Source organism: Apus apus, chromosome 22 (assembly GCF_020740795.1).
Source record: "Apus apus isolate bApuApu2 chromosome 22, bApuApu2.pri.cur, whole genome shotgun sequence".
NCBI classification, from domain to species: domain Eukaryota; kingdom Metazoa; phylum Chordata; class Aves; order Apodiformes; family Apodidae; genus Apus; species Apus apus.
Window position 1 is genome coordinate 448,879 of NC_067303.1, and position 25,111 is coordinate 473,989.

At 54.6% G+C, this 25,111-nt stretch overlaps 3 protein-coding genes across 5 annotated transcripts; all 3 read right to left on the reverse strand.

Annotated features, from left to right (window-relative positions):
- Nucleotides 1-3,395: 3,395 nt before the first annotated feature.
- Nucleotides 3,396-11,249, reverse strand: CHEK1 (checkpoint kinase 1). The gene is made up of 12 exons (XM_051638708.1): nucleotides 11,136-11,249; nucleotides 10,283-10,506; nucleotides 10,126-10,190; nucleotides 9,918-9,987; nucleotides 9,170-9,358; nucleotides 8,420-8,524; nucleotides 7,256-7,351; nucleotides 6,276-6,384; nucleotides 6,019-6,193; nucleotides 4,093-4,224; nucleotides 3,870-3,971; nucleotides 3,396-3,624 (listed from the first exon to the last, which is right to left on the reverse strand). The coding sequence occupies exons 1-12, from the start codon at nucleotides 11,213-11,215 to the stop codon at nucleotides 3,529-3,531; spliced, it is 1,443 nt and encodes a 480-aa protein (XP_051494668.1). The 5' UTR covers nucleotides 11,216-11,249; the 3' UTR covers nucleotides 3,396-3,528.
- A 180-nt stretch (nucleotides 11,250-11,429) lies between these two features.
- Nucleotides 11,430-19,360, reverse strand: STT3A (STT3 oligosaccharyltransferase complex catalytic subunit A). 3 transcript variants are annotated; one of them, XM_051638604.1, is made up of 18 exons: nucleotides 19,308-19,360; nucleotides 17,879-18,004; nucleotides 17,548-17,608; nucleotides 17,281-17,402; nucleotides 16,990-17,135; nucleotides 16,768-16,858; nucleotides 16,352-16,458; nucleotides 15,844-16,008; nucleotides 15,515-15,695; nucleotides 14,489-14,644; nucleotides 14,291-14,382; nucleotides 13,514-13,669; nucleotides 13,227-13,415; nucleotides 13,030-13,146; nucleotides 12,846-12,948; nucleotides 12,177-12,365; nucleotides 11,954-12,069; nucleotides 11,430-11,867 (listed from the first exon to the last, which is right to left on the reverse strand). In XM_051638604.1, exons 2-18 carry the CDS (start codon nucleotides 17,964-17,966, stop codon nucleotides 11,829-11,831), a joined length of 2,118 nt encoding a protein of 705 aa, XP_051494564.1. In that variant the 5' UTR covers nucleotides 17,967-18,004; nucleotides 19,308-19,360; the 3' UTR covers nucleotides 11,430-11,828. The 3 variants fall into 3 exon arrangements, with proteins under 3 accessions (XP_051494564.1, XP_051494565.1, XP_051494563.1); XM_051638605.1 differs by lacking the exon at nucleotides 19,308-19,360 and adding an exon at nucleotides 19,152-19,185; XM_051638603.1 differs by lacking the exon at nucleotides 19,308-19,360 and adding an exon at nucleotides 18,186-18,337.
- A 674-nt stretch (nucleotides 19,361-20,034) lies between these two features.
- EI24 (EI24 autophagy associated transmembrane protein) lies at nucleotides 20,035-24,551 on the reverse strand. The gene is made up of 11 exons (XM_051638692.1): nucleotides 24,465-24,551; nucleotides 23,099-23,245; nucleotides 22,348-22,493; nucleotides 21,869-21,929; nucleotides 21,384-21,450; nucleotides 21,163-21,287; nucleotides 20,953-21,072; nucleotides 20,762-20,873; nucleotides 20,556-20,667; nucleotides 20,387-20,461; nucleotides 20,035-20,275 (listed from the first exon to the last, which is right to left on the reverse strand). The coding sequence occupies exons 2-11, from the start codon at nucleotides 23,138-23,140 to the stop codon at nucleotides 20,131-20,133; spliced, it is 1,005 nt and encodes a 334-aa protein (XP_051494652.1). The 5' UTR covers nucleotides 23,141-23,245; nucleotides 24,465-24,551; the 3' UTR covers nucleotides 20,035-20,130.
- Between the last annotated feature and the right edge of the window lie 560 nt (nucleotides 24,552-25,111).

Consider the following 25,111-nt stretch of genomic DNA (forward strand, 5'->3'; position numbering starts at 1 on the left):
ATTGGAAGGGACCTTAGAGACCCTCCAGTTCCTGCATGGGCAGGGACACCTCCCACTAGACCAGATTGCTCAAGGCCCCATCCAGCCTACCCTTGAACACTTCCAAGGATGGGGCTTCCATAGCTTCTCCAGGCAACCTGTTCCAGTATTTCACCACCCTCATGGTGAAGAACTTCCTAACGTCTAATCTGAATCTACCCACCTCTAGTTTTGATCCATTCCTCCTAGTCCTGCCACTACCTGACATCCTAAAAGGTCCCTCCCCAGCTTTCTTGTAGGCCCCCTTCAGGTACTGGAAGGCCACAATAAAGTCTCCTTGGAGCCTTCTCTTCTCCATACTGAACAACCCCAACTCTCTCAGTCTGTCTCTATTGAAGAGGTGCTCCAGCCTTTCTGATCATCCTCATGGCCCTTCTTCGGACACATCCCAGCTGCTGTTGCATCCTACATCCACATCCCAAATCCTGCACCTGCACCACCCACCACCAGAGACCCCCACTGCACCCTGGAACCCTCCATAAGCTCAGCCCAGGGTTCTTGCTGGGCCAAACTGGGCTATACTGTGCTGTGAACCCTATAGATGCCTCCTGGCTGCACCTCACTCCCCACAGGACAAAAGTTTAATTGCAATTAAAAACATTTGCAAGGTGGGATTGGCCTCATCCAGCCGGTCCTTCCAGCTCCTTCCCGGTGCCAGCCGAGCTCTTCCCTGGAGCAGGTGGCACACGGGAGGGCAGCATTCCCAACCCAGCCGGGATGGAGGGGGGCTCCCCCTGCGGGGGCTCAGGCCCCTCCCCACATCTGGCAGGCAGCTGCGGCCACATGCCTGGGCTCTGCCTCCCAGATGGGGGATGCACCAAAAATCCCTCTAAGGGATTTGAAAGCTGGAATTTTTTCCTTGGAAATCTGCATTTCCTGGCTCATTGCAGGCTCTTCCCATCACCAGGGATGCATGGCCAGGCCCATGCCTTGATTCTCCTGGGCTGGACCATCCCTTGTCCCCAGCCTACATCCCATGTCTGCACTCTCAGACTTGCTTCTGCATCCCTGTGCCCCAAATTTCACATCTGCATCCCAAATCCTACTTCTGCATCCCAAACCCCACATCCTGCATCCCATGCCGCTTAACTGGCATCCTTTGTCTGCAGCTTAAATCCCATGGAATCTTGTATCCCACCTCTGTATCCCAAATCCTGCTTCAGCATCTGTCCCGAATCCTGCATCTGCCCTTTCACCCCGTGTCCTGTGTCCTGCATCTGTGTCCTGTCTCTGGAAACCTGCACCTGCATCCTAAATCCTCCATCCTGCATCCCAAGTCCCCCATTCTGTATCCTAAATCCCGCTACTGCATTCCCTCGTGTTCTGCATCCATGTTCTGTGTCACACAGAATCACCTGGGACCTGAATCTTCCAACCCACATCCCTAGTGCATCCCAAATCCTGCTTCTACAGCTTGAATTCTCCTTTCTGCATCTATATGCTAAATCCTATGTCCTACCTCTGCATCCTGCCTCTCCATCCTAAATCCTCCATCCCACATCTACATCCTGAATCCTGCATCCCATATCCTGCTTCTGTATCCTTAACTTTTCATCCCAGATCTCTGCTATGTCTTGCATTCACATTCCAAATCCTACATCCCCCATATCCATCCTGAATCCTGCATCCCATATCCTAAATCCTACCTCCCACATGTGTATCCTCCATCCCCATCCCAAATCCTACATCCCATCTCTGCAGCCTGAATCCTCCATCCTACATCTATATCCTATGTCCCAAGTCTGCATCCTAGATATCTATCCTAAACCCTCTATCCCAAATCTGCATCCTGGATTCTCCACCCTGTGTCCTGCCTCTACATCCCAAATCTTGAATCCTCCACCTTGCATATATATCCTAAATCCTGCATCTGCATCCTGAATCCTCCATCCCACACCCTGCACCTATATCCCAAATCCTATATCCCACCTGCAACCCCCATCCCAAATCTCCATCATGCATCCTCCATCCCAAACCCTCCATCTTGCATCCCTTATCTCCATCCTGCATCCTGGATCTCCATCCCAAACCCTCCATCCTCTTCCCCACATCCATCCCCACATATCCCAAACCTGAGCACCAGGAATCTGTGATGAGGATCAGAGGGGCAGGGGGGGCCCAGGCGCCCGCGCCGGGAATAATGTTGGTTTAAGGAATTTGGCACGCTCCGGTGCCTCTCTGAGAGCGCGTTGTCCCCAGCCCAGCCACACAATGGCTGCTTTCAGGCACCCGCCTCCACTAGGTCAGGAAAGAAAACCTTTTTGCCCCCCCAAAAAATTGCCCCCCCCGTGTGGAAAATAATCTCCCTCCTGGAGCAAAAAAACCCCACCACTATCAAAAAATTGAGGTGGAAAATAATTGGTGTAATGGAGGTTGGTTAACACACAAGACCAGGGTGGAGCATGATGCATGAAGCATCGCGGGGGGAAACATGCCCCACGATCCCCGCCCCCGCCAATAGCCTAATCAATGAATAATCATTAAAAATATTAATTAATCATCATAATTTTCCCTGCAAAATTTCCCCCTCCCATTCCTGCAATGAGTTGTGTCCAGCCTCACACCCCCTCAAAAAATCTCCCTATTCCCAATAAATTCCTGGGGGGAGTGAACCAGAAAAACTCATTTTCAGCCTAATTATCCCCCCCCTTCCCCAGTCACAATCTCCAGGACAATTAAAGTAGCTTAATCCTGCTTGAAAAGGTCGGAGGCGGCAACTTCCCGCTTCCCCCTCATCCGCCGCCCTAGAAAGATGCAATTAAAAAATCGCTGCTAATTGCTTTGCCCAAGGGGGGGGGGGGTGTCTCACCAGGAGGGGTTTTAAAACAAAAATCCAGAGAAAGGGAGAGTTAAAAAAAAAAAAAAAAAAAAAGGCGGGGGGGGGAGAATCAATTTAAAAGAGTGTTTTCTACCCCAAAAACTGCTGCTGGGGTTTGGGGAGAGATTGGAGTGGGTGGGGATTTGGGGGGCAGTTTTGGTTTTTTTTGGGGGGGAGGGGATGGTGGGGACAGACACGGGTGGGAGTCCTCCCCTTGGGGTTAATCCCCGCTCCCCTCTTGCGCTCCAGCGCTAACAAGCCCTGGCAGCTCTTGGCTCGTTAGCCCTGTCAAAAAGCAATTAGAGAGGTTGGGTAATGAGGGCAAGGCAGAAAGGGGGTGTGTGTGGGGGGGTCAGCTCCCAACCTCTGGGGGGGTGGTTAACAGGCTGGTTTAGGGCTGCACGGCTCAGTGGAGATCCCAGAGCTGGCTGAGGAACGCTGTGCCATCAGTGGGTTTCAGAGTGAATGGCATCAGGAGGTTTCAGCATGAACCAGACCTGCCCTGTCGGGCTCCCCCAACCCCAACAAGTGGAGCCGCTTTGTTCCCCCCCAGGGCTTTATTGAACCTTTAAAATGAGAAGCGTGTGCTCAGTGGGTCACTGGTCGGTGGGTCGCCTTTGTGGCGAGGAGGAAGATGAGGAGATGAAGGAAGAGGAGGTGGGGTGCAGGGCTCATGTGGCAGGCAGCCAGACCTTCTGGGTGCTGATGATGTCGCTGAGCTTGCCCTTGATCTTCAGGAAATGCCTCTTGAACTCCAGGCCATCGCCCTGCGAGGGGAAAGGCGGGGGGTGGCAGGGGGCTGGGGGCCTCCTGATGTCCAGGAGGGAACCCCCTAACATGGTCCCGGACCACCCTGCACGGTTCTGCACCACCTTGTACCCATCTTGCGCAGTCCTGCATCACCTTGCACACACCTTTGCTGGTCCTGCACCACCCTGCACGGTCTTGTGCAAGACCCTGCACCACCTCAGCCCCATTGCGCCCACCCTCACCCCCCTCCCTCCCCATTCACCTTGGAGAGGCGAAAATCCACCAGAATCCTGCTCTCCATCTCCACCAGGTTCACCTTGAAGACGAGTTGGTTGTTCCTCCTGTCTGTGGTCGAGATGGTGACCTGCAAAGCAGCAGCAAAGGGTGGGAGGGGGTGGGAGGTCCCCGAATTAGCAGCATGATGGCGTGGCAGGGGAGAGGTGTCATTTGACACCCCAAACTGGGTCCTGCCCCCCAAGCCCCACCTGGTTGGTGCAGGACTTCTTCCAGCCGTAGCCCATCTTCTCACAGGCCTCCCGCAGGGCGCGGTACGAGCCCTCGGCGTCCAGTTTGGTGAAGAACCGCGTCATCCGCTTCACCAGCCGCTGCCACCGGCTCTGCCGCCCACCACGGAGGTCACAACCCCCCCCGAAACCTCCCAGAGCCCCCCAAAGCCTCCCAGAGCCCCCTCCACCCTGTGAGCCAGCACCCCCTGACGGCAGCCGCGGCAAGTGCAGCTCCTGCCTGCAAGACTAGGAACCCTGCAAAGCTGCACCCCAAAGATTGCAAAGCTGCACCCGAAATATTAGAAGTGTTGCAAAGCTGCACCCCAAACCTTGCAAGGTTGCATCCTGACACTATAAATGGTGCAAAGTTGCACCCTAAATATTGCAAGGCTGCACCCTGAGATGATAAACTCTGCAAAGCTGCATCCCCCATATTGCAAAGTTTCTCCTTGGTATGATAGATCCTGCAACCTTGCACCCCAAATATTGCAGCTTTGCACCCCAAATATTCCAAGAATGAGAAACCTCGCAAAGTTGCATCCTGACACTAGAAGTCCTTGGGCCCTGAGATGCTAAGTGTCACAAAGTTGCATCCCTTATATGATATTATCCCAAATATTATCCAAAGTTGCTCCCTGATTCTATATACACTGAAGAGCTGCACCCTAAATACTGCAGTGTTGCACCTCAGATATTGCCAAGTTGCATCCTGAGATGATAAGCCTTCTGACACTAAAGATCCTAGAAAGTTGCACCCCAAATATTATAAACCTTGCAAAGTTGCATCCTGATACTATAAATCATAGAATCATAGAATGGTTTGGGTTGGAAGGGACCTTAAAGATCATCAGGTTCCAACCTCCCTGCCATGAGCAGGGACACCTCCCACCAGACCAGGCTGCACAAGCCTCATCCAGCCTGCCCTTCAACACCTCCAGGGAGGGGGTATCAACAACCTCCCTGAGCAACCTGTTCCAGTCCCTCCTACCCTCATGGTGAAGAATTTCATTCTGATGTCCAACCTAAATCTCCTCTCTTTCAGTTTAAAACCATCACCCCTTGTCCTGTCACTGCCCTCTCTGGTGAAAAGCCCCTCCCCAGCTTTCCTGGAGCCCCTTCAGGCACTGGAAGGTGCTCTAAGATCTCCCTGGAGCCTTCTGTTCTCCAGGCTGAACACCCCAACTCTCCCAGCCTGTCTCCAGAGCAGAGCTGCTCCAGCCCAAGGATCATCTCCGTGGCCTCCTCTGGCCCCTCCACAACAGCTCCATGTCTCTCCTGTGCTGAGGGCTCCAGAGCTGGTCATATTACTCCAGGTGAGGTCTCACCAGAACAGAGGGACAGAATCCCCTCTCTGGCCCTGTTGGCAACACTTATTTCAATGCAGTGATGCGATGTTGCACCTCAGGTTCTACAAAGTTGAACCCCAAGATGATCTACACTTCAAAGCTGCATCCCTGACATTGCCAAGCTGCTCCCTCACTTACAGACCTTACAGACCCTGCAACGTTGCATGGCAAATATTGCCAAGTTTGTAACCTGATCTTGTAAATTCTGCAAAGCTGCAACCTGAGATGGTAAACTTTGCAGAGCTGCATCCAGGGATGAAAACCATTGCAAAGCTGCATCTGCAAATTTGCATACTGGTATTATGGAACCTGTAAAGCTGCACCCAAATCCTGCAAAGTTGCACCCCAAATATTTTAAGGCTGCAACCTGAGATGATGAACCTTGTGAAGCTGCATCCTGGTGCAAAAATTCCTGCAAAGTTGCCTCCCCAGTGTTGCAAAACTGCACCTCAAACACTGCAAGGTTGTCCTGATATTGTAAAACCTCCAAAGTATCCCCCCCATTGCATAGCCAACCCCCCTCCCAGTTCCTCCCTTCCCCCAGACCCTGGGGCAGCACCTGGGAGGAGCCGGGGGTGCCAAGGAGCTGGCTGCTGAGCAGCATGTGCTCGGGGCAGGCGGGCTGGGAGAAGCTGATGCCCTGCACCAGGCGGCCGATGCTGCCCGCCCCGCTCTCCCACAGCATCCCGCCCGTCCCGGGCTCCGGCTGCGAAGAGTAACCGGCCTTGTCCTCGCTGCAAGGAAGGGCACAGGGAGGTCAGGGTGGGGGGAGCACAGGGGGAAGTCCCAACGCTGCAAAGAGGGGTGGGGGCTCACCCCAGTGTGCTCTTCACTGGTGAGAAATCCATGTCAGAGCGGGTGGGCTTGGAGAAGCCGCCGGGGGAGTCGCTGAGCCCCCCCGAAGAGCCGCGGGTTCGCTTGACACCTGCAGAGGGACAAGACACCCCGTGAGCCCCTCAAGGTGGGGGGTGTGGGACAACTGGGTGCTGGGAGACACCTCTGTCCCACTAACTTGCTGCCGGGGCAGCAGGCCACCAGGCAGCATGGGGTGTTCCTTCAGCACCACCAACAGGAATGAATGAATATTAAGACATTTTAAAACATCGAAATCAAGGCAACTCAATCAAAACATGTCCCCAGCAGCTCATTTCCCATCAAAGGCCTGGATATCGCTCTGATGGTTAATAGCATTTGTTTAACATCATGTTTAGAAAAATGCTTTTGGATGTTTTATATTTGCACTTGTTGAACATCACCCCTAAATATTTTCTTGGGATGTTTCACACATGCATTTGTTCAATGTCACTTTTGAAAGTGGTGTTTTGATGGGGCTATAAATCTATTTATTAATGTTACTTTCAGAACATGTTTTCAGACGGTTTTAAATTGCATCCTTTAACATCACTTTTAAAAACTGCATTTTGATTTTTTTTTTAACTGCATTTGTTTAACTCTACTTTTAGAAAATACCTCACGTGGGGTTGAGTTGCCTTTATCTCATCATTAGGTTTCTTCCTCACATTTGATGGGATCATTTTTATCCCATAATTAATTGCTTGATTCTCGTGTTTGATTGGGTCGTTTTATCTCATCGTTAACTTCTAACATGACAAATCACGGGACTCGAACCCTTGACCTCCCCCATAAACAGTTTCCTTGCAGAAAAATCCCATCACCACCAGCCCAACAGCATTCCATTGTCCTGGTGGTGACTCAGTGGTGCCAAAGTGTCCAGCACCCAGTTGTCCCTCCCCCAAATCCAGGGGAACACACGCATTCCCTGGGCCTCCCCCTACCCTTTTTGAGGGGTCTGCTGAACCATCGGTCCTTCTTGATGTCAGGGATGGTGATCCGAGCTGCTGGGCTCTCTGTCAGGATCTTGTGGAGCAAAGCTGGAGAAGATGGGATGGGGATGGCAACGTTCTTGTTTCAATAGCAAGTAAAAGAGACAACCTGACACTTTCTAACCTTGCCGACCTTCTAGTTCTAGTGCAAATACAGGGATTTGGGTTTGGGGCATCAGGAACTCTATTGGTTGCAGAACATACCTGAGACCCTTCCTGCTGCACCACAAGCTCACTCTGGAAGTTGCCAAAGACCTAACTCAAGTCATGGCCACCATGGAAAACTATTAACCAATCAACTTGAGGTCCTGTAAATATTGGTCCCCTAGGACCTCTGGAGATCTCTGGAATCCCACCAAGACGCCACCCTGCATCTTACAGAGGAAATTGGTCCATCTGATGGGAACGAGGAAGCAGCCAGTTACTTTGCGTATGTAGGGTCAAATTATTTTTGACATTGTATCAGTGACAGGACAAGGGACAATGGTCATAAACTGGAGCACAGATTTATCCTGAACATGAGACAATACTTCTTGACTCTGAAGGTTACAGAGCACTGGAACAAGCTGCTCAGGGAGGTCGTTGAGTCTCCATCCCCAGAGACATTCCAAACCCACATGGATTTGTTTCTGTGGGATCTGCTCTAGGGGATCCTGCTCTAGCAGGAGGTTTGGACTAGATGATTTCCAGAGGTCGCTTCCAACCCCCACCATTCCGTGATTCTGTGGGTCAATCAGGGATATATTTCATTGCAACAACTTCTTTTGGATCTTTAGGTGCCCAAAAGTTACATTTTAACACAGTTTAACCTCCATATCCGTGTGCACGTGTGAATTCAGCTCAGTCACTCGGCTGGATCTTTAATTGAACCTCTGCCTTGATTAGAGCAAAAGCTTAATTTTTGGCTAAGCTTTACAATCCAATTATGTGACTTGTTATCATGGTGTCAATCAACCTCAATTTGCTGCTATTCCAAATCCCATCAGAGCCATAAAATCTCTTAAGAGTTCTACTAAGTTGCACGTTTATAAATTGGCATTAAAATAACCTTTCTTTGACAGATCTGCTGGTGACTACTTAAGAGACCAAGACATTCTGCTCCCGACGGGTGCTCACCTAAGGGCGCCGAATCGATCTTCTTCCAGGGTGGGAGGTAGGTCTTCCTCTCCTTCCAGTCACTGTACTCCTGGCAGCTGTCGCTGGGCTGGTCCCAGGGCAGCTCTGCTGGGAGAACCCAGCACGGGATCAGGCCGAGCGGAGGAGGGGGGGAAAGGTAGTGTTGAAATGAGGAGGGCTGGGGGGGAAGAAGGGCCTGTGGGGGTTGCAAAGGGGAAGACGGGCAGGGGTGCGAGGTGTAAAGCACACACCCCTACAGGTTCCATACACCCACCCCCATGCATTTCATACACACATACACTCCCTAAGCATTCCACAGCTCCATCCCCTGTGCATTACATCCTATACATTTCAAACCTACACCCCAAGCATTCCACACATACACCCCCTACACATTCCACCCCTCTGCAGCCCATACCTACACCCCCTATGCATTTCATATGTCCACCCCAATGCACTGCACCCTATGCATTCCATGCCTCATGTGTTCCGTGTGTCCACCCTGGCATGTTCCATACCTACACCCCCATGCATTCCTTATGTCCATCTCTACACATTCCTTTTGTCCATCCCTTCACATTCCATATGTCCACCCCCCAAGGTTTCACCCTTACATATTTCACCCGTACGCATTCCACACATCCACCCCTACTCATTCCAAACACCCACCCCTCTGCATCCCCATCACCCCGAAGCACCCCCGTTTCCCACTCCCCCCCATGGCAGAGGTGCCCCCCAGGCAGTGCCCACCCCCGGCCAGCATGGCAGTGAGCACCACGCCGCAGGCCCAGACGTCAACGGGCTCGGCGCGGAACTCGGGGTGCCGCAGCAGCTCGGGGGCCACGTAGGGCAGTGTCCCGCACATCCGGCTCAGCTGCCGCTCCCGCCCGTTGTGCCGGAAGACCGTGGCCAGGCCGAAGTCTGAGATCTTCAGGTTGTCTGGGATGGGGGTCAAACAAGGACAGAAGTCAATGTCATTGGAACGGAAATCGGAAGGGAAAACAAAAATGATCAGAGGGCTGGAGCACCTCCCCTATGAAGACAGGCTGAGGAAGCCGGGCTTGTCCAGTCTGGAGAAGAGGAGGCTCCGTGGTGACCTTAGAGATGGTTTCCAATACCTGAAGGGCCTACAAGCAAGCTGGGGCAGGGACCTTTTGCACAGATGTAGCGAGAGGACAAGGGGCAGTGGTTTAACACTTGAAGGGAGGAGATTTAGATGAGGTATTAGGAGGAAATTCATTACTATGAGGGTGGTGAGATACTGGAACAGGTTACCCAGGGAGGTCATGGAAGCCCCATCCCTGGAAGTGTTCAAGGCCAGGTTGGATGGGGCTCTAAGCAACCTGGTCTAGTGGGAGGTGTCCCTGCCCACATAGGGGGTTGGATCTAGATGATTTTTAAGGTCCCTTCCAAACCTAACCTTTTTATGATTCTATGAAATGAGGGATGGAGAGGAACAGGATGGGGTGGGATGAGGACGGCGATGGGGTGTGCCCACCTCGCTCATCCAGCAGCAGGTTCTCTGGCTTCAGGTCACGGTGGGTGATGCCAATGCTGTGCAGGTAGACCTGGGGATGGAAAGAAGGGTCAGCACCATGCAGGATCATTGCTGGCATTGCCAGCAGCATTACTGGGATCACCAGCATCACCACCAGCACTTCTGGCATCACCACCGGCCCCACCACTGAGACCCCTGCTGCACTCACCACGCCGGCAATCAGCTGCTGGAAGAACCGCTGTGCCTCTGGCTCTGGCATCCCGATATCCGGCTCTGGATGAGAAGGAGACGAGCAAGTCTCAAGCCTTTTGGGATAAATGCTTTTCAGGCACCGTTCCGTGGGCACCGAGGGCGCCACTACGCACCGATGCGGTCGAAGAGCTCGCCCCCACTGCAGTACTCCAGGAACAGGTACTGCGTGGCCCCTTCCCGCCGGTGCCCATAGAACTTGACAACATTCTCGTGGTTGAGCATCTTGTTGATGCAGATCTCCTTCTTGATGTTCTCTGGGCAGTCGGCTGCCCGCTTCATGTCCACAATCTTGACAGCCACAGCTTCCTCAGTGCGGCGGTTGACGGCCAGCTGCACCCTGGGGTGGGTGGGGGGTCAGCGGAGGGCCCAGCAGGCACCCGCCAGGGAGGACACTGCCGGGGGGGTGGGCAACAGGCAGGGAGTGGGCAGGTGCAGGTGGCAAGCAGCGAGCACAAAAGGGGCACGTGGTGGCCAAGCAGTGGCCACGCAGCAGGTACACAAGGAACACGCGGTGGCCAAGCAGCAGGCACATAAGGGACATGCGATGGGCAAACAGATGAGGGGCAAGGAGTGGGCAAGGAGTTGGCAGAGCAGAGGGCACACACGGGGCATGTGATGGGCAAGCAGTGGCACACAAGGGACATGCAGTAGCCAAAGAGGGGACACACAAGGGGCAAGCAACAGGCAAGTAGTAGGCAAGCAATGGGCAACCAGCAACCGTGCAGCAGGCACATAAAGGGCACACAAAGGTCAGGCAGTGGGCAAACAGTAGGCACACATGTGGCATGCAGTGGGCAAGCAGCAGCCATACAGTAGGCATACACAGGGCAAGCAAGGGGCGAGCAGTGCAAGTGCCACGCGGGGGTCAGGGCGGGCAGTGGGCGTGCAAGGGGCGTGCAAAGCTCTGTTCGTCCGTCCGCTCCCCCTCCTCCCCCCCGCTCCCGCCTTCCCCTCCCCCGCACTCACTCTCCGTAAGCGCCTTCTCCCAGCGTCTGCACCAGGTCCCAGTCCTCCACGAAGGGCACCGCTATCCCGGGCACCGCCATCCCCGGCACCGGCACCACTCCCGGTCCGGGACGCGCCGCCGGTCCCGCTCCCGCCGCCGCCACGCTGCCTTTTCCCGCCAGCGCCACCGCGCGCCCCGCCCCGCCCTGCGCGCGCAGGACGCCTGGGTCCCTCCCCCCCCACCTACCTCCCATCTAGGTCCCTCCCTTCCCATCCACCTCCACAGCCCCGCGAGCGCAGATTTCCCTTCCGCCCCCAAATTGCTTAAAAGCAGCTAAACGCCCCCAAAAACCCCTCTCCGCGGGCTCAGGCTGGGGGAAAAAAAATCCCCAGCAGAACTGGGGTGGAACAAAACCAAACCGGCTTTTTTTAAAATTTAATTCTTATTACTCACAATTCCCGTGAATCAAGCCCCGTTAAAGCCGTTATCTCCGATTTGGCAACTGTTCCGTGTATAAAAATCACTCCCTGGCAGGCAGGGACAGGCAGGGGCAGGCCAGGGATGTGTGTGTGTGTCCCCACTGCCTGTGCTTACAAATGGTAGAAAACAAGGAAAACAATCCCCCCCACAACAACCAAAATCCCCCCAAAATATTTCTGCTTCACAGGCCAAGCAGGGTCAGTGCGGTCGGTGCGCGGGTGGCGGCAGCTCCTCTACGTTCTGGACAAGCCGCGATTATCCAAATCCTTCACCTTGGTGGTTAAAAAAAGGTGGGATGAGGTGAAATTCTCTGGTTTTTCCCAGATTTGAGGGGTTTGGGTTCATTTTGGGGCCCTACCTTGTATATTCGCACCAGCCAGTGCTCTGTGGTGTACGCCTCCTCCAGCACATCCAGCTCAAAGTCCTTGTTGCCGATCTCAGCATTCCTCACCCGGTCGTAGCCTGGTGGTCGCTCTACAAGAGGGCAAAGTACAGGCAGCACTGCCCTGTGGCGCCCCAGGGAGGTCGGGGTGCCCCAAAATGGTGTCACCCCTCTGCAGTGAGCGGTTCTAGGGACTCACTGGCCTCAGTGTAGACCTGGCCGAAGCGGTAGTAGCACATCTTGTACATGAGGCAGTTGAGGAGCACTGGGGAACCCTCACGGTCAACGCGGAACTCCCCCGTGGGGGTGTAGTAGTCATGCTCCTTGATGTGACGGCCCGTGTCCGTGCTGCCCCCGATCCGCACCATCCACAGGAACTTGTTGATGTCTGAAACGGGGAGAGCAGAGAGGTGAGGCCAAGAGAGAGGGCTTGAGGTGAGGACAAAGAGTGAGGGGCTGAGCTGGGGCAAAGAGGAAGGAAATGTGCTGGGGTCAAAGAGGGAGACGTTGAGCTGGGGAAAAGAACAAAGGGTTGACTTGAGGTGGGGACAAAGAGCAAGGAGTTGAGGGCCAAGAGTGAGAAGCTGGGTTCAGGTGTTGAGGGGTGAGAAGGGAGAAGTCGAGTTTGGGACAAACAGCAAGGGGGTGACAACAAAGAACAAGAGTTGAGTTGGGGGCAAAGAGTGAATGGGTTGGGTTGGGGGTAGCAGGAAAGCTCCATGCAGCTCCCAGAGAGGAGCGTTTTGGTAGTTTCCACTTTGCAGCCAAGCTGAAGGTGGGACTTGGCTCCACCAGGTGCTGTTTTGGAGAAGCCTACACCACCAGTGCCCCATGGATGGCTTTGACACAGCTCAGAGTGAGATCTTACCGTCCGATGAGTACCCAGTAAGGCCTCCAAAGATCACCAGCACGTAGCTGACATCCAGCTCCCTCATGATCTCATAGGCTTTCTCCTCTGTTGATGCCATTGCCTGGGGCGGACACAGCGTCAGTCATGCCATGTTGTGCCCCCCAAAGGACAGTGCAAGGCAGCAGGTGAGGGAAGGACCCACCTGACCCACGCGGGAGATGTGTGTGTTGTTCCAGGTGTTGTTGTCCACCAGGATGGTCCGGTTGGCCATGGCAGTTATCTGGTACCCATAGTCCCACCAGGACATCACCTTCGCATCCTGCACACAAACACCAGAGGTGCTGTCAGAACCTCAGCAGACCATGTTGGGTCCCCACCTCCCAATTTACCCCTGTTGACCTCCGGTGTGTTGTGACGCAGCCAGTAATAAGCTTCTCTGAAGTCATCAAAGATGATCCTACTGCCATCCCCACCCCGTGCAGACAGGACGATGGAGGGGGAGGAGTAGGCCTCGCTGGTCACCCAGGTGGAGTGGAAGGTGTAGGTGATCAGGAAGAAAGCCATAACCAGGATCATGCCACTGGCAACCTAGGGGAACAAACTGGAGTCGGTGCTGGAGGGAAGAGGCCACCAGCCACTGTGCTCATTCCCACCAGGACCGGGTGTCTTCTCCTTCCAACACTCACTTCATTTTTTATGGGGTAGGTGGAGTCTTGCTGCTTTTTGCTCTTCTTGTCTGGCCGGCTGATGTCCAGGTTCTTCATGTAGGTGGACAAGACCTGAGAAACCCCAATGCCGGACAGGATGCACATCACTGGGGCCAGCACCAGCATGAGACGCACCTACAGGCGACAGCAGAAAAGTCAGTGCCTGTCAGAAAAGAAATCTGGACAGACATCTGAGAGGAGAGGGAAATTAAATGCCATCCTTCCTTCCCCACCTCAAATTCAGCAGCAACATCAGCCTGGAGATAAAACCGTAGCTGGTTTTGTTAGTGGGTGCAGGCTGGGAGCTGCCACTGTCTGAGAAACCCCTGAAGGAAGTTCTCTAAAGTTCTCAAAACTGGCCAAGTGACCTCGATTTAACACCCCTGAGCATTCCGAGGCGGAGCAGAGAGTGAGGAGATGCCTCCAAACTAGAAATCAACCTATGTTTAGGGCTTGGGATGCTAAAGCAAGAGCAAAAACAGGCTCAGGAGCACCTGTTTGTCATCAGTTCCTCCCTGGATACCTGGAGAATTTGTTTAGATCTGCAACTCAGCTATGGGAGACCAGGAACCGAGACCTGGTGGTAGAGAGCAGTGGCCATAAGGAAGCCAGTAACACCAAAACCAGTCAGTTTTGCAATCTGGCTGCTTGTAAATCAGTTATAAGGGAGAAAAGCCCCATGAATGTTTCAACCAGCTCAAGGACCATCAAGAAGCTCAGAAAAAGCAATTAAATCAGCTTAATTAAGGCCCTCACCATCACAGCTGAGAAGTACATGCTGGTCACACCATACATGATGATGAAGATGCGGGCGTCCGAGAGGTTGCTGAAGCAGTAATAGAGACCAACTGCAAGAGGAAGGAGAAACACATCAGGCTTGGAGAATAATCAAGAAGAAAGCCCTTCTGGTGATATAATAAATCAGGGTCTGATGCCATCTGGGCTGGGGCTCACCTGGGAACATGAAAACGAGAAGCTGCAGGTCAAAGTAGTAGGAGGACCAAGTGGTGGGTTGATGCTCAGAGACAGAGGCGATGATGGGGATGTTGTTCTTGGCATAGGAAGGATCCAGCAGGGAGTAGAAACGCCCTGTCCATGGGGAGATTTTCCCTACGGAAGAGGTGAAAAAAAAATTGTATGAAGTTCCAACAAGGAGCAAGTGACAACGTGGACATGTGACCTCAAACACAAGAGGCTGAGGGACCAATCCTGGACCTCATTCAACATCTCCGTTCCTCAAAACTGCCATTTCAGAGAGGAAACAAAGCCCAGTTTTACCTTACAAAGACTTCTCTCCCACCCCACCTTTATTGTGAGCATCTCTTCACTACTACAGATGGACATTCAGCTTCAGAGGTTTCCCCCTGTGCCTCGTGTCACCCAGAGCCCAGATCTCCCAGCTGCTGCTTCAATAATGATGATGAAGGGACTGCAACATCTGTCATACGAGGAAAGCCTGAGAAACCTGAGGCTGTTTAGTCTGGAGAAGAGAAGACTTAAGAGGGGACCTGATGAATGTCTATAAATATCTGCAGCGTGGATGTCAAGAATGGGCCTGTCTCTATTCAGTGATGCCTGGGATACAATGAGGAGAAATAGCACCAAGTGACAACACAGGAAGTTCCACCTCAACATGAGGAGAAACTTCTTTCCTGTGAGGGTGACAGAGCCCTGGGACAGGCTGCCCAGAGAGGCTGTGGAGTCTCCTTCTCTGGAGACTTTCAAGACCCATCTGGACACATTCCTGTGTGACCTGCCCTGGGTGTTCCTGCTGCAGCAGGGGGGTTGGACTTGATGATTTTCAGAGGTCCCTTTCAACCCCTATGATGATTCTATGAATACTTTGCTGCTCATGTCAAAATGAGGGCAGGTCCTGGCCTCCCCCTCAGAGGGAGCTCAGGAATGCTGAAAATGCAAAATTAATCCCGACTAATTAAGAAATTAAAGAAGGCCCTTATCACCACCACTGCCTTGAGCTACCTGTGAGCATCAGCACGGCCCCGATGGAGAGGAGGACGAAGCCGACCAGGGAAATGACACTCCTGAAGAGGATTTCGAACTGCTGGGGGTTCAGCTTGCTCCGCAGGTAGTCAACAAAGGCATGGATCTGGCACAGGCCAAAGACTCCCAGGGCAGCCATGTGCTCCGAAGAGAGGACAGGCTGCAAGGAGAGGACAGCACCATCAGACATGGGGGACATGGAGAGCTCTGTCTTGGACAACAAGAGCTGCATCGTGCCTGGTGTCAGCTTTTCTTTAACAAATTTAGTCATGGGAAACCACCCTTGAGTCTGCATCCTTGGTCCCCACCTGGAAGCCAACAAAGGAGATCTGCATGGAGAGGATAGTTCCCAAGCAGTAGACGGTGCAATAGGCTACGTAGATCCTGTGGGAGAAGCGGCCGGTCAACATCAACACAAGGACGTGCAAGGGGATGAGGTTAATCAGAAAGACGTAGCCACCCCATGAGGAGACCTGCCAGGAGACAAAACACAAACCCAAGTTCCATGATGGAAAAGGTCACACAGCAGAGGGAGGTTGGATTTTCCTGGGATTTTCACCCAGTGGCTCTCTCCAAAAGCAGCCCCAACAGCCACACCTGCCAGATGCTCTGATTGTTCAACCTTGTTTATAAAACCTTGCCCAGAAACCTGCTCAGTTTTGATAAGTGGAAGCAAGTGCAGCAAACACTCATCCCACTTCCACACCAAACCTTCTGCCCAGGCTCCAGCTCCTTGAAGACAAGGACACAGGAAGAACATCCGTGTGTTTTTGGTCACCATACCCAGAAGTGCCAGGCAAAGGAAGGAAGACTCACCATATAGAAATAGGCCAGGGCACACATGGCTGCCCAATAGATGGAGCCAGTCTTGACGGCCTTGATCCACAGGTAGTAAGTCAAGAGCATGCAGAAGATGGCGATGCCTGGGTGGAAGGACATGGAAAGGTCACAACAAGCTCCTATCAGACCTAGAATGTCAACATTTTAACTCCAGGGTGCACCAGACCACCCAACAAGATTAAAAAAATACATTTGGTGCTTCCGACTCCTCAGTGGTTCCTGAAAGCCCAGAGGAACCTGGATTCTCCTCCTGTAGACAGCAACAATGAGATGGCTGCTGAAGTTATTACCAGAATGAGGCTTAGCATGGAGGATCCCAAGCAGAGCTTGTGGAGGTGGGAAAATGTGAAAGTCCTTAAAGGTCTTCCGAGCTCCAAGCAGCACAAACTCACCTTCGTTATCATAGGAGCCAGCGACGGAGCGAGAGATGTACCCAGGCACCACTGCAATCATGGCAGCAGCCAGGAGGCCTGCTCCTGCATCCTGGGGGGAGAACACAGCCAGAGGGCAGAAAAAGGCATCAGGTCTTGTGGCTTGTGTTGTCCCACACGGATATGCCTTGAGGGAATAAAAAACTGGGCCTTGAAATGAACATTCCAGGTATGTCCCCTCACCTTGAGCTCTTTGGTAAGGTGATACGTAACAATGGTGGTGAAGGAGGAGAAGAGGGGAGCCAGGAAGACACACACGTTCCGGATGTCAATGGTGATGTGGAAGAAGTGCAGCACGTGGTAGATGGCTGCTGAGGTGATCATCAGGCCTGCGGGACGGCAACGGCACCGTTACCGGGGTGCGCTCCCTCTGCTCGCCGAGAGCCGCACCAGGAAGGAGCTCCTGCCCAGGACACCTCCATGAAGGGCATCTCCCAAGCTCCCTTTGGGATCAGCAGAAGCCTGCTGGCTTACCTGGATAAATGGTCCCCCCGATAATCCTGCCCAGGGGGTACCAGGCACGGTCATCAAACCAGTTGTGGAATTTATAGAAGCCCTCCTCGGCCAAGAAGCGGGTGGTGCGGTAGTTAAAATACCTGCAAGAACAAGCATGAAACAGAGCCACATCTGGCTGCAGAACCTGTACTGAAAACCACCCTCCAATTTCCTCCTCCACAACAAGGACCACCCAGAAGAAAACAACCCCACAGTCCCCCAAAGGAACTGGAGGAAAACACTTACGGGTCAAACTCATGGATGACACTTTCAAATCTTAAGACAGAAAAAAGTCTGGTGGAGAAAGCTGCAAAGGGAGAGAAAAGGCAGAGTGAATCCATAGGGCTCCTGAGATGGAGTTTTATTCATTTTATCTATTTCTTTGCTAAGTTTAAGTTGGTTTTGTCTCAAACGGGTCACTGGGAAGACAGAAAGATGTGTTTTTCCAAGGAATAGATATGGAAGTTCACTTCCGAAAGATGAGAGCTCCACAGTGCATCAAGGAGAGGGGGAGCTGAGGTGGCTCCATCCAGCAGGCCCATCTCCGCAAGGCTGGCACGGCAGGACACAGACTTACACAGCACAGCTGCCATGGACAGGATGAGGAGCTTGAGCAGAGTGTCCTGCTTCTCATAGGACAGCCGGAGGAACCCTAACTTGGTCATCTTCACATCAAAGGCAGGGACCGAGAACACTTCAACACCTGAAACCAAAGAGGGAAAGTGAGCCAAGAGCCAGCCAGCCCCTCCATGTCCCTGAATGTTTCACAAAGGACCTTAAACACTCCACTCCTGCCCAAGGAGGCTGTTGTCCATCTTCCACCCCTGCCAGACACTGTCACTGGTCCCTGTCTCCCTTCCCCAGTCCCTGCTTCCTGTCCTCACCCGATCACCCAAGTCTCAGCTGAGGATTTTCCTTCCTTCACAGAAACCAGAACTTCTTTGGGGCAGAGGATGTGTCTGTTTCTCTGTGTATAAAACACAACCCATGTGTAAGCTTGTAGTTAATCGTTCCCCAGCTGATATCTGGAGTTTAGCCACCACCTCTAAGCAATGCTAGAAAAAATAATCCAAAGAACACATGATTTCTACTCTTAAAAACACTCTGATTTAATGAAAATACTTATTTACCCCATCAATCCCAAAAAAACCCCACCACTCCCTGCAGGTTCAGGCAGACCCAGATCTGGTGGATAAATCCTCAGCTCCTATCTCTGCGAAGCAGGGTGGATGAGGACAGGCTGAGATTTAAAAATAAAATACAAACTGGGCCTGAAAAAAACATCTTTCTGTGACCTGAAAGTGCTTCTGATTCCTACACGTTTGTCACTAATTGCTACACAAATCGCCTCATGTCGTAATTATTTCCTGGTTCCCCCAGGGATGAGGAGCAGCAGCTGATCATGACGGGACAACGAAGCCTCCCGGACAACCAGCACCCCGAGTTACACACTCAGGGGGCCAGAGGGACCCACCACAGAACCGGCAGCCCCCAAGGGGCGGGACGGAAGAAGAGCAGCCCCCGGGCTAGGGGCTAACGCCCTGCGCTCAGCACCAGTGGCGGGCTGGGCTGTGTCCTACAAGATGCTGCGTCCCTGCGCAGCGCCCCACATCCCCGTGCACCCCACCACCCACCCTGCCCCACAGCGCCGAGCCCCCCACCCCACGGCAGCCCACGCTGCAGGCTCCCCCCCACAACCAGCAGGGCCTCACCCCACAGGCTGGGACACCCCAGACCCCACGGACCCGCGCACCCCAGAACGCAACGGCCCCTCAGCCCACCGACCCGCGCCCCCCGTAACCCGCAGGCCGGGGTGCCCCAGGGCCCCCCAGCTCCCTCGCCCCACTCACCCAACAACTCCCTCCCTTCACAGGACCCAGGCAGCCCGTGACCCCACGGCCCTCACCCCGCAGCCCGCTCAGCCGACAGGCACCTCACCCCCCCCTCCCTCGCCCCGCCGGCCCAGGCCCCGCAGCCCCGCGCCCCCCCACGCTCCGGGCCCTCACCCCGGCGCCGCGCTCGGCCCCACCGCCCCGGCCATCCGCCCCGCGCAGCCGCTCCCGCCCCCTCCCTCCCCATTGGTCCGCACAGACGTCACTCCCCATGCGGCATCTCCCATTGGTCGAGGCACCCTGCACTCAGCCCCAGCGCGGGGCGGGGCGTCCCGCCCCCCGCGCCTCCCGATTGGCTGCGCGCGGAAAGGGGCGTGGCTGTAGGCAGCGGAGCAGTGACGTGTCCGCGCGGGCTTGGGGCGCCACCGGGCGGGGGCGTGGCCAGAGGCTCACGTGGGCGGAAGCGGGGCGTCCCCGCCACGTGGGCGGCACCCGCGGGGGGTGAGGGGCGATCCGGGGGTCCCGGTGACCCCCATGCGGGACGGGACGTTTGATGACGCCGCGAATCCGCCGTGGGGAGCGCGCCCCCCCCCAACCCCCCCAGCCCCCGGCGGTCAGAGGGGCAGGCGCGGGAGGGCTGTGAACCGTGATTCCTCCATTTAATGTTTCAGTGTGAAAATACTAGAGAAAAGTCGAGAAACCGGCCCAAAAACCCACCGGGGCTGTGGTGTCACCTCATCGGTTCCCCCCCCCCCTGCCGCGACCCGACGGACACATGCACGGGGTGGGGGGGCACATTGTGCTGGACTGTGGCAGGACCCCCAGAACACCCCCCTCGGGAGGTGAAGGGGGCAGTGCTCACACAAGTGTTAAAAATTCCTGTTTTCCCCAAAAATTTCTGTGGCAGCTGTGGGGCAGACGCGGTGGTGACATCACGGCCGGGGGGGGCCTGATGTCCCAGCCCCTCCTGGCAGCGGGACCCCCGGGGGGTGGTCGCTCAGTGCCCTGGTGCAGCCACGTGTTTGGCGGGGGAGGGGGAGGAGGAGGAAGCAGCGCTGAGGGCGGACTGCAGGTACATGGTCTTGTGGAAGAGCCTGTTGCTGAGGAAAACCACCAGGGAGAAGAGTCGGAGCTGGAAGTGGCTGGAAGGGAAGAGAGCTGGTGAGCTCCAGACACCAGGGAACTTCTCCCATCCTCCCCTGCTTGGGATTTCGGGCCAAAACAGGGATTTAACGGGATGTTGCAGCACTCACTAGCTCTTGGCGGGGGTCCTGGCTTCGTTGGCGCTGATGATGAAGAGAGGGAAGAGGATGGAGAAGAGGCAACCACTGGAAGAAGGAGGGATCGATGGATAATGGGGGGGTGCCTAAAATGGCCACCCTGCAAGGCAGCTGATGATGTCAGAGGGCAGAGGTGACTCACCTGATGATGTAAGAGGACTGCATGGCCGTGAGGAAGGCCAGCGGGAGGCCGAAGCCGAAATAGTAGGGCCAGTTCCTCTCGATGTTGGACAACCGTTGGTGCATCTCGATGCCTGGCAACACAAAAACATTATATAAAAATGTATAAAAAAAAAAAAAAAGGAAAATCTGCTGGAAAATCCCCAGATCCCAGATTTTTCCCCTCACCTTTGTTGAACCAGCGGTACTCAAAGCAGTAGAGGGAGTAGAGCAGGGACATGTGGAGGAGGCCGATGAGCTGGCCGATGAAGTCGATGGGGAAGAGGCTCACAATCATTCCCTGAGGATCACAACAGGGTTTGCAGGAGAAGATTCCAACCCCAACACTCCTGGAGCGGGAGATGTGCCTCCTGCCTCACCTGGATGAGGAAGAGTGCCTGCAGCAGGAGGTTGAACAACATGTCGGCGATGATTTTGCTGACGCTGGGGAAGGGATGAGGCTTCCTGCCCGACACCTCAAACGCCAGATCCGCGATATCCTGCCAGAAAGGGGGAGAAAACCTGGGATTGAAGGAACGGAAATCCAAAGAATTCACCAGGAAGGTCCAAGGTGTTCTCCCATCACCCACCTGGAACCAGATGGCATTGACCACCTTGCTGAGGACAAAAAGGGGCAGGACCCACAGGGCGCTGAAGATGGAGGTGAGGATGAACTCCAGCCAGGACCAGACGTCGCCGTGGAGGGAAGGGTCACCTGCCGGGAGGGACGTGCCACGTCATCAAGGCAGGTGACATCAGGGCCACCCTGGAAGTGCTGGCACACCCCCCCACCCGCGTGACACCGACTCACCGATGATCTGCGCCGTCACCGACTGCAGGACGGGGATGAAGACGCGGTAGAACAGGAAGAGGCTCAGCTGCAGGAGAGAGAAGCGGGGAGGATCTGGGTGAGGTGAGGCCTGGTCGTCTCTGACGCTGATGTGACCTCACAGCCGCCACCTCCTCCTCCAAAATCTACAATCCAGCATGTTCCTTCCAACATTTCCCCACTGATTCCTCATAGCTGGTTATTTATGGGGTGGCCAGGTGTTTGCTCCTTGAAGAATCAGCCTCGTGAGGTTAGAGCTGAGGAGACGCCTTTGACATCCTGGTATTCCATAAAGCAACATCCCAGACAACTCAACAACCGGGAAAAGCAGCTCAGGTTTATTCCAGAGTAAGTCTATGGTCCTATATCCCATAAAATACTGGGATGGGGAACTTCATGGCTGCGATCCTTGCAGCCAGGCTGGTGGCCACACTTCCTAGTGCTGAACAACAAGAACAGCCCCTTACCCAGAAGACGCCTCCGTTCCAGGCGCAGCACTGGAATATCCGGCTCACGATCCGGGGTTCCCTGCAGGGCAGGATGACAGATGGGCCAGACAGATGGGCCATTTGTTAATTCACAGAACCACAGAATTATTCTGGTTGGAAAAGACCATTAAGATCATCCAGTCCAACCATAACCCAAGTCTACCAAGCCCAGCACTTAAACCATGTCCCTCAGCACCACATCTACACGGCTCTTAAACACCTCCAGGGATGGAGACTCAACCAACTCCCTGGGCAGCCTATTCCCCCTGATCAGTGCTGACTCACTATTTATTCATTCCCCTGCTTTGACACATTTTCTTCCAGGTTAATAATTTATTGGAAATCTTGGGCTTTCTTCTTCTGAAACTCCCATCACAATAAAATTAGGGATTTCTGTTCTTGGAAGGATGGAGAGAAGGGAATGTTCTTATTTCTGGCTCCTCAGGCCCAACACTCACGCCTCTTGCTTCTTCTCCTCCATGTGAAACCTCCGCTGGGCCAGGGCGCTGTTGGCTCTCCTCCTCCTCTGCTCTTCCCTTTTCTGCTGGATCCGGGCATCCAGCTTGGAGATGGTGCAGATACCCCAGATGGAGTCCTTAATTCCCTATGGATGGGGGGTGGGAGGGGAAGCTGTCATGCTTCGTCTCGGAAGAGAGGAGGAATGGGATGGAGGTGACCAAAGGAGATCCCTCAAGTTCAGATGCACCTTGGACAAACCCACCCTTGGCTATAGAATCAGGGAACGGTGAAGATTGGAAAGGACCTTAAAGATCATCAGATTCCAGCCTCCCTGCCATGAGCAGGGACACCTCCCACCAGACCAGGCTGCAGAAGCCTCATCCAACCTGCCCTTCAACACCTCAGGGAGGGGGCATCCACAGCTTCCCCAGGCATCATACTCCAGCACCTCACTACCCTCAAGGTGAAGAATTTCTTCCTGATCTCTAACCTAAATTTCCCCTCTTTCAGTTTAAAACCATCACCCCTTGTCCCATCACTACACACCCTGGTAAAAAGTCCCTCCCCAGCTTTCCTGGAGCCCCTTCAGGCACTGGAAGGTGCTCTAAGGTCTCGCTGGAGCCTTCTCCTCTGCAGGCTGAACACCCCAACTCTCCCAGCCTGTCTCCGTATCGGGAGGGTGCTCCCAGTGGAAGAACCATCATCACCTCCCAGTCCCCAGGGCAGAGGGGCTGAGACACAGAGACTTACCCTGACGAGGTCATGCAGGAAGGTTTTCACACTGTCAGCCATCTCGACTCCAGCATCACCTCCGTTCCCGAACTATCAACTACAGGGAGAGGGGAAAAGCCGATCCCAAACTTCTCTCATCCTGGAGAGATGGGAAACAGAGGGAGCCTGTGGAGAGAGGACATGAAGGGTCACAGCACTAATTTAATGTGAATTTAAGATTTTACAGCCCTACACCTCCTCTAACTTCCGTGCCAGGTGAGAACTCCAGGTCTGCAACTGGCATGGCAAAGCCCAGCCTCCCAGCGCTGCTGTTGCTGCCACACACAGCCCAGGACACAATTAAAAATCACTTTTAAAAAAGGTTTTCTTTTGTTTATTTTGACTGAACTTCTCTGAAGCAGCCAAGGCCAGTTTGGATTAAATGGTGGAAGGAAAACATATCCAGCTTTATTAATGTCAAGCTAATCAGAGGCACCTTCACCTTAAAATCAAGTGTGTATGGAGGGGTGAGTATTTACCTCAGGGCTGCACTCACAGTGCCCAAAATTATCTCAAGTGTTGACCCAGGGGACCCAAGATTACCTCAGGGCTGCCCCACAGAGCCCCATGGTGCCCAAAATTATCTCAGGATTGCCCCATGGGAACCAAAAATATGTCAGGGGACCCACAGCTGCCCCATGGTCCCCCCAGGGCCCAGTTACCCCAGGGCTGTGCCCAGGGAGCTCCATGACATCCAGAATTACCTCAGTGTTGCCCCATGGTAGCCAAAACTATCTCAGGGTTGTTCCACAAATCCCAAAATCACCTCAGGACTGCCCCATGGATCCCCTGAAACCCAGTTACCTCTAGGCTGCCCCAAGGTACACTCAGGCCCCACAGTTACCTCAGAGCTGACCCCACAGATCCCCATAGTGCCCAAAGTTACCTCAGCATTGCCCCACAGGAGCCAAAACTACCTCAAGGTTGCCCCACAGACTTGGCGAGACCAACAGTTACCTCAGGTTTGCCTCACGGATCCCTAAAGCCCCCAGTTACCTCAGGCCTGCCCCCACGGAGCCCAAAGCTGCCTCTCGGTTGCTCCACGGGAGCCAAAACTACCTCAGGGTTGCCCCACGGATCCCCTGAAGCCCAGTTTCCTCAGGGCTGCGCCCACGGAGCTCCACACCGTCCGAAACTACCTCAGAGTTGCCCCACGGGAGGCAGATTTACCTCCGCTACCACAGAGAACGCCGCCGTGGGACGGAACGCTCCCTCAGAGCTGCCCCTCGGGACCTCAGAGACCCCGAGTTACCTAAGGACTGCCCCACCAGTTCCCGAGGGTGACCCCCACCTTCCTCCCGAGGAAGCTCCCGGCCCGCCCGGCGCTGCCCGCCCCCGCACTCACCGCGGCCGCGGGACGGGCGGCCCAGCTCCCGGCGCCCCGGCCGCCGCGCAGGGCGCATGCGCGGGGCTCCTCCCGCCGCTGCGCGCCCGCTCCCCCGGCCACGGCGCATGCGCAGAGCCCCGCCCGCCCCCGGCGCATGCGCAGTGAGGCCCGCCCGCAGGACCCGCCGCCGGGGGGCGTCCCATGCTGGGGGTAACTGGGGACACTGGGGGGACACTGGGAATGGGGCTAATGGGGACACTGGGGGGACAGTGGGGGGGACACTGGGAATGGGGCTAATGAGGACACTGGGACAGGAGGGGGACACTGGGGGGACACTGGGGGGAGACTGGGAATGGGGCTAATGGGGACACTGGGGGGACAGTGGGAATGGGGCCAATGGGGACACTGGGACAGGAGGGGGACGCTGGGAATGGGGCCAATGGGGACACTGGGGGGACAGTGGGGGGGACACTGGGAATGGGGCTAATGACAACACTGGGCACTGGGGGGACACTGGGAATGGGGCTAATGAGGACACTGGGACAGGAGGGGGACACTGGGGGGACACTGGGAATGGGGCTAATGAGGACACTGAGCACTGGGGGGACACTGAGGACAGTGGTGGGGGGCAATCGAGCATATTGGGGACACTGGGGGATAATGGA